Source organism: Apaloderma vittatum, unplaced genomic scaffold (assembly GCF_000703405.1).
Source record: "Apaloderma vittatum isolate BGI_N311 unplaced genomic scaffold, ASM70340v1 scaffold136, whole genome shotgun sequence".
Classification (NCBI taxonomy): Eukaryota; Metazoa; Chordata; class Aves; order Trogoniformes; family Trogonidae; genus Apaloderma; species Apaloderma vittatum.
In genome coordinates, this window is record NW_009719741.1 from 59,669 (window position 1) to 67,888 (window position 8,220).

At 39.3% G+C, this 8,220-nt stretch overlaps 1 protein-coding gene across 1 annotated transcript in view; it reads left to right on the plus strand.

Moving 5' to 3' along the window:
* Window positions 1-1,371: 1,371 nt before the first annotated feature.
* LOC104274940 (V-type proton ATPase subunit d 2) overlaps window positions 1,372-8,220 on the plus strand; it is a 23,072-nt gene continuing 16,223 nt past the window's right edge. Inside the window, exon 1 of the mRNA XM_009870735.1 lies at window positions 1,372-1,567. Coding sequence (XP_009869037.1) covers window positions 1,438-1,567 — 130 coding nt within the window. The 5' untranslated portion in view covers window positions 1,372-1,437. The remainder of the gene's footprint in view (window positions 1,568-8,220) is intronic.

Consider the following 8,220-nt stretch of genomic DNA (forward strand, 5'->3'; position numbering starts at 1 on the left):
ACCTCGTGCCTCATTGTGTGGCCTGCAAAGTCTTGCTGTCCCGGGAGCAAGGCGGTGCAGACAGGAATCACCTGGCAAGTACCAAGCTGTCATCAGTCTCTCAGCTTCCAGGACAGAGGAGAAAGTCTCGTAGTCATAGCTTTGTCCCCGTGGCTGCCAACACACAGCTTTCACTGTGCAGCCCCATGTCTGCACAAGGGATCGACAGAACAGCCCAGCCTCACTTCTTCAGCCAGCACAACACACCAAACGCATTCAAAGCACTGAAAACTGATTCTAAGTGTTGAGACGAGGATGGCAGACAGCTGTTGTAGTTTCTGTTGATGGTGTTAACCCTCCAACCATGCAGCAGTCTTCAGGAACCTCACTGCAACATTCCTGCGCTCCAGTTAACTACATATCTAAATATTATCTAGCGTGCAATAAGACCTTCACTTCCAGCAAAGCATGTAGACATATGTTGCATATTCTAGTCGATTTAGGGAGAAAAAGGACTTTTTGTGTTGATTACAGAAGCATAGACACTTTGAACGGTCAGCTTTGGAGAACCTAAATTTGAATGGCAGCAGACTCAACAGTTCAGTATAAAAGTCACTGATAGATTTAGCAGTTTTTGAGTTTATATTGAATCAAAATCAGGAAGTCTAAAGAGGCTTTAAATTTGCATTATTGAAATCAATATTACTATTTTTATAATCTTTATTTTATAAGAGGAATAATATGAATTATTTCCACACCTTGTTGAATATAAGCAGAGTATTTTGATTGGAACTTGGAGAGTCTATAATTTTGAGATAAGTTCTGGATACCCACTTTAAAGGCTAATGAAAGTCAAACCCCTCAAAGATCTTTCAGCTATGGACATGATATAATGTTCACTGTAATTATTGGAAGGATCTTACAATTTGTATACATATTTATGGATAGAGATGAGAAGCAGAAAATTTCCAGCAATCAAAAATATTTAAAAATGTTCCTTGAAGAGGTGATATTCTACCACAGCCCAATATTTTAGTGTAGAAATATTTTTTCAATAGGTATTCACAGATAACTTCCTGTTTACAATACATTTAAAAACATGAAAATGTTATCAAGATTTGTAACGTGCTTTCTCACTCTGCAATCAGTACAGAGCATTCTTGTAAGCAATGGTTAAATCTTACACTTCCTTTCTGGCTTCTTATTCAACAATAAGTTCATTTTCTGGCTCTGACGGGAGGGAGTTGGATATTCTGGCTGGATGTTGTGTAAGCATCAACCATACTGGAACTACACAAGGAGCAAAAAACAGGAAGAAACCAGTTGGTAAAACATAATCATAGGCTGGCAGGAAATCAGTGACTATTTGTCACTCCTTCCAAAGAGGAGGAAAAGAGTTGGTCGCAGATATTCAGCACTGTCAAGTACCCAGCAGAGAGATTAAATCTCCTTTTCTCCATGCCGGGATACTCAGAATTTTACTTCAACGTGGACCATGGCTACTTGGAGGGTCTGGTCCGAGGGTTCAAAGCCGGGATCTTGACAAACGCGGACTATGTCAATTTAGTACAGTGCGAGACACTAGAAGGTAAGTGTCCTGGTTTATTTCATTTAGGAACAAATATTATTGCTTAGACCCTTGAAGAAGGGAAGGTAAAAGACTGAAGTGTTGAGACCTTATCTTAAAAACAAGAGATAACCCTCATGTCCTTTGAAGAACTGCTCTCCTATTTAAGGTAATAGCTTTCCACAGAAATTATCCTAGGATTGCACAGACTGTGATTTGCAAAGCAATCCAGATGATGGAATTTTCTAGTTTACTGATAAGGTTTGGAAATTTCATCCATAGATTTCCTATGGACATTAGTAATCTTTTCACAGATTTTAACCTTAAATCTTATTAAAAGCTTACCATTTGGCTCTGAGTTTCTCTATAACATACATAATTTTACTGCGTTATTATTTGATGAGTGTTAAGGCAGTGGGGGACATTCTACTCTACTAAGACGAGAAAACCAGGCTTTACAAAGATAAAACTAAACTATTCTGAAGCTAAAAAAAAAAAAAAAGACTTTATCAAGGTGACTTTGTCACAGTAATAAAGAGAACACACACTAGTTTCCAAAACAACTTTCTGTGGCCAAGACTGGTCACAGCCTGATGAAGACAGACTTGTACAAAGCATCATATGACATACCTCTAGACACTTGGCAGGAAAAAAATGCAACAGAAAAAAAATCACCTTTCTATAGGAACATAAAGTTTCTTTCCCTGACTCCAGAAAAAAGCTATGATTGTACACTGAAATAATTTCTGTAACATGCTGTAAATTAGATTAATTTGGAATTATTAAACTCTGCTCTTACTCCACCTGTCTCTGCAGAGCAGCTCAATAAATGACATTAAAAAAAGTTCCATGAAGAAAAGACCTGCACAAAATCTTGGTTACTTCTGAACAAGATGAAAATATACAGGTTTAAATACTTTTAAAAATATACAAGAAAAAATGATATTCCTCATCCTTCCCAAAAGAATAGTTGCTCGTGTTAAGAATAGTTAATAAAAAGTATATAAATTTTAAGTAATGTTCAGAAAAAGTTATTTACAACCAGGAAGTAGTTTTCAAACATCTCTGAGATATATAAGCCTTCAACATTATTAAGAGCATGCAATGGATGGACAGATGACAACAGAGAGGTAAATTCCTTTTCTAAGCAAATTTTGTAGTAGAAAGAACAATAATGTTTGAACCTTCCTCTTCCTAATGTTCATCCAATTTTAGAATGCAAATTATTTCAGCAAGAGAAGCAGTAGCCTTCATCAAGCCCCCTACAAGTACATCTCTAATACCTATTGTCACTTCGCTTTTTCTCTCTCTTCAGCTACATGTCTTCCTCCATTGTAACATTTTCTACTTCTTTTAGAAAGCTAACAGATTCCCAAGAGTTTTCTACCACATATATTATTTATAATGGAAATACAAGAAGTATTGGATTTGTACGAGTCTAAATTCACTTACCTGCACATATATAGGGTGCTTTAGTTTTGAACACGAGTGTACCGTGCACCAAAACACAGATCCTTACTTTTAGAGTAAAAAATGGAGATTTATGCAGACATTGTATTTTGTTTCAAATTAAAATATCTAGCATGTGGATTTGTACTGCAGTATTACTGTGCTTCTCCAATAGTGCTTTCAGTTCACGTCTTCACATTAAAAGGTAATAAATTTACCCCATTCTGCATTCTGTGGCATAGCACCACCCCACAAAACCTGACCTAAGTTCAAAATATTATAAATATGCAAAAAAAAACCCAAGCAGAAACAAAATCAAAACCACTCCAAGTAACCCATAAATAGAATCAAAAAGATCTTTTAATTTCAGGGTGGCTTTGATATCTCTAGAGGGGAAACCATAATGTCAGTACAGAAGAACCACAAGAAACACCGCAGGTTAGTGCTTTCCATCTGCTTGATAATCACAGAGCAAGTGTAACGGTGAGAGGAAAAGATAAAAAGGAGGATGCTAATTGACTTAAGATATCACTGTGTCCTCTTAATTCAGGGCCACACAGAGAGCAGAAGAGGCCTTCAGCTTGAGTTATTATAATTTCCATGGAGCTACTTTGTGGGCTGCAACACTCACTGAAACCTCTGCAACATGGCATGTCACTAGCTTGGCCTTATGTCATCAACTGAGTCAGGGTAACAGGATCCCCAGAGGAATCCTGGTGACAGTATTTGAAGTAGAATTTATGTGTGGTTGTGTGGGTGTGGTTGTGTGGGTGTGGGTGTGGGTGTTAAATGCAGTGCTTTATTCTTTCGTTTCCTTGTGTGATGGAAAGACTAGTGCTCTCTAGAATGGAGACTAGGTCACAGAAGGACGAGCAACCTAGCTCTGCTCCCACAAGCATCACTGAAGTATGTTCACTTAACTTGCCAGTCAGGACACCGCACCATGTGGTGGCTGAAATAGCAGCGGAACTGAAAGCTGGAAGTAGTGGGCTATCAAATTGAGGAGTCAGACAAGACACCATGTGTGTGATTCTGAGAGACCAGGTTAATACTTTGCTCAAAGCCTCATAATATTCCTTCCTTCTGATTAGCATCATTCCTGTCTCAACTGCATTGATCTTACACTACTCTCCCTCTATGCATTAACTCCCTTTAGACAAACTGTTAGTTGAGTTTGGTCTCTGTTGAATTGTGAGTGAGATCATGTGATCTAAAATCACACTATTTAAAGTCATACATTTCCTACATATCATTTTCCTTATTATAATTGCATGAGGAAATACACAAAGCAGATGGATGGCAATAATACTGACAGCTGAAATAGAGGAATTTTATTTCCCAGAGATCTTGTGGACATGTGGAAAAGCCCAGGGTCTTGTGTGGGTCTCCAAGAGCCCCTGAGAAAAGGAGCAGCTACCATAATGAAAAGGTTTTGGTGAACAAGAGTGTTTGAGGCCCCTGTAATACTCAGCCATCTACTCCTGCCAGGTCAAAGGGCATGCTACTAGTACAAGTGTCGAATTCTGTTAGCACCCAGGTCTTATTTTTGCCAACAGCAAAGACAAGACTGTAATTAAAGATCAGCAGAGCAGTCTCTGAGCTGCACTGAGTTTCAACACAATAGGAACTCTGATTATGACCCCCCTGATTGATATTTTATGGTATTGGAGCTTGTGGATGATTATTTTCTTAATTTTTTTTACCAAGGCCATGAGATAGGGTTGAATATTGTTTTCAACATAGTGTATGCATACTGGCATTTATTAAATTAGCTAGAAGAAATACTTCTATAAAAGAGGTTATGGAACTGACAGGGTCATAAATCCAATATTCCTGGGCATAATATTCCCTCTGTAGCTTTTGAGAACTGAGTGGGGCAATTTAACGTGTTACAGCTAATATTTTTCATTCCTTACATTAGAGCCTGGTGTTTGAAGGCACTCAGTCAATCAGAGAACTGAGGAAGGTAACACAGTCTTGTCGAACTGGTCTCAGTCAGCGTTTTTGATTTCTGTTCATCTCATGATAATGTTAAACACACTTCAGAATGGTCGATACTTGTTCATATTTGGATTCTGCAGTCTGCTTTATGAACAAAACCCTTGAACATCACTGTGTTTGAAATGCATTTACAGAGTGTGACTCAAGGTAGATATCAGTAGCTCATCTGAAAAGGAATTGAGGAAAGCTGGAACTCAGCTTTCTACATGTAATGAGGTGGTATTATCTAATCTCACCATATGCCAAGTATTTTTATCTTCTTTGCAGTAAAAAGAGAAAATAAAAATGATCAGATTTTACAGGAAATGTAGATGTGATATGAAAATACTAGTGGTTTTTTTTTACAGTTGGTCTTACATATTTAGACTAATTTCTGGGCATAATTCTGCATATCTATTTATCTCATAATCTTGCTTACCTTTCCTTCTTTCTTGAATTAAGTGGTTTTCTTTTTTCATATTTGGATTCACTTTCTTCTCCCTACATGGAAGCTTGTACTGAAACTATGACTATTTTCCAGTACCTACCTCTGGCCACTGAAAGACCAATTACCTCTACCTTCTTTTGTCAACAGTTTTGTGATCACCTGTATAATTTTAAGAAGCAATTAATTTACACTGGTAACATAAGTTCAGTCTATTGCAGAAAGATCTAGAGAAACACTAACGATTGTAGAGCACTAGCTGAGTAAGGCTGTCCTGTCCAGATGGTGGCATCTAGAGAGTAGTGGTCAATGATTCAGTGTCCAGATGGACATCAGTGACCAGTAATGTCCCTCAGGGGTCTGTGTTGGGACCAGTACTGTTTAGTATCTTCATCAATGATATAAACAGTGAGATTGAGGTTACTCTAAGCAAATTTGTAGATGACACCAAGCTTGCTCCCTCAGCTTGCGGTTGACACGCCTGTGGGAAGGGATGCCATCCAGAGGGACCTGGACAAGCTTGAGAAGGGGACCCATGTGAATCTCATGAGGTTCAACAAAACCAAGTGCATGGTCCTGCACCTGGGTCAGGGCAATCCCAATCACAAATACAGGCTTGCCGATGAGTGGATTGAGAGCAGCCCTGCAGAGAAGGACTAGGGTGCGCTGGTGGATGAATAGCTGGACACGACCTGACAATGTGGACTTGCAGCCCAGAAAGCCAGCTGTATCCTGAGCTTCATCAAAAGAAGTGTGGCCAGCAGATCAAGTGAGGTGATTCTGCCCCTCCAGTCTATTCTGGTGAGAGCCCATATTGGGTACTGTGTCCAGCTCTGGAGTCCTCAGGACAGGAAAGACATGGACCTGTTGGAGCAAGTCCAGAGGAGGCCCACAAAAAATGATCAGAGGGATGGAAAACCTCTATGAGGACAGGCTGAGAAGAGAAGGTTCCAGGGAGACTTTATTGCAGCCTTTCAATACTTAAAAGAGGGCTTATATGAAAAACAGGGACAGAACTTTTAATAGTGCCTGTTGTGATAGGATGGATAATGGTTTTAAACCAAAAGAGGGTAGATTCAGACTAGATATAAAGAAGAAAATTATTATGATGAGGGTGGTGAAACACTGGAACAGTTTGCTCAGAGAGGTTGGAAACCATCCAAGGCCGGGTTGCATGAGGCTCTGAGCTACCTAATCTACCTGAAGATGACTTTTATTGTTGTAGGGGTGTTGGTCTACACAACCTTTAAAGGTCGTTTCCAGCCCAGACCATTTTGCAATTGCTAAAATAAGCTCAAGCAGCAATCAACCTGCATAGAAAGCTCTAAGCATTATCTCAGTAAGCTAGAGTGCTTAGACACAGTAGTTTGGATTTGTAATGTACTAGTTCCTTTGCTTTAAGTGTCAGTGTAGGCAACCTTATTGCATACTGAGAAAGTATATGAAGAGGGTCCCTTTTCAGAGAGCCACTGGGTAACAACAATCACACCGATGCAGTTACATGCCGTTCCAACTTTATTGCTCTAATTAGCCAAATATATATTACAGTTAAACAATATGCTTTGTGTTCACACGCCAAGCACAAGCTACAATAAGCTTAGTCTTTGATTATCGTTATCAATCCTTGTGGGTGTTAGATTCCCCTTGCTGCATCCTATCGTACGTCCTTGCACATCCAGCAAAGTTCTTGAAGTTACAACTTTGTTACCTCTTTAAGCTTCAAGGTGACTCTATGAACAGAGCATTGTTTAAGGTGCAAGCTGGATTGTCCAAACTTTCTAAGGGTATACTGTGCCCTTGTTCTCCAAGGAATTCCCCTGCATATCCCCCTTTTCCTTTTTGGACAATCCACACTTGATCTACTATTTTTTGCAATCCTTTCTTTAAGCACGTCCCAATAATACATGCAATAACTAAACATATCAGAATCATTACAATCATTCGCAATTTCTTTAATCAATCCCTTTAACCATTCGGGGAGGTTTCCCAGCAATCCTGTAAGCCAGCTGTCTAACAACCCTTGTTGTTGTTGAATCGCATTCACGTGCTGTTTCAGGTATTGAATACTCTTGTGTATAGACTCACTGTGATCACTCAGATTCATACAGCACATTCCTTCAAAATCTTCACATCCATGTCTTTGGGCTAATAATAAAAATCAATAGCTGCTCGATTTTATAACAAAGCATGCCTCATGCTATTTTGATCTAATCACAAGGTCCTCCTTTTTGTTTTTGAACAAGCCAGACTCCATGCATTAAACATTTAAATGCTATCATAAAACATTTTAAAATACATCCCAATATCATCAATGTTATCAATATTCCAATCAATAAAACAACTCCATGAATCATCCCCCTTAGGCAGCACTTCAAGTGAGATCGTTAACTATAGAAAAAAACACTTCCCACAACAACAAATTCTATCAAACACAGAAAACTGTATGTTAAAGTTTAACCAAGTCATATCCTTGCTAGAAAGTGTATAGTATTTTTCCCACTGCATTGTTATGTTTTACTTGCTGCTCTGCCTGAGTTCCCAGGACTCACATTCGCTGCTTTGCAGGGCAGGAATTGCGAAAGATGCCCCTGCATCAATCCCAGCCTCTGTTATCTCAGTGTAGGTGTGCTGTTTGTCGAGCACACAAGGCCAGGCAGTAATCCGGTGAGATGTCTGTGTTTTCTGACACCTTGGGTGCGAGTTGTTTGAGCGTACCTATGGTCCCCATCACCAATCACCCTAAATCATCCAGACCCGCAGTCGCTGGGCAGCCCCTGTTGCAGCAAGGTCTCTGGAGAAC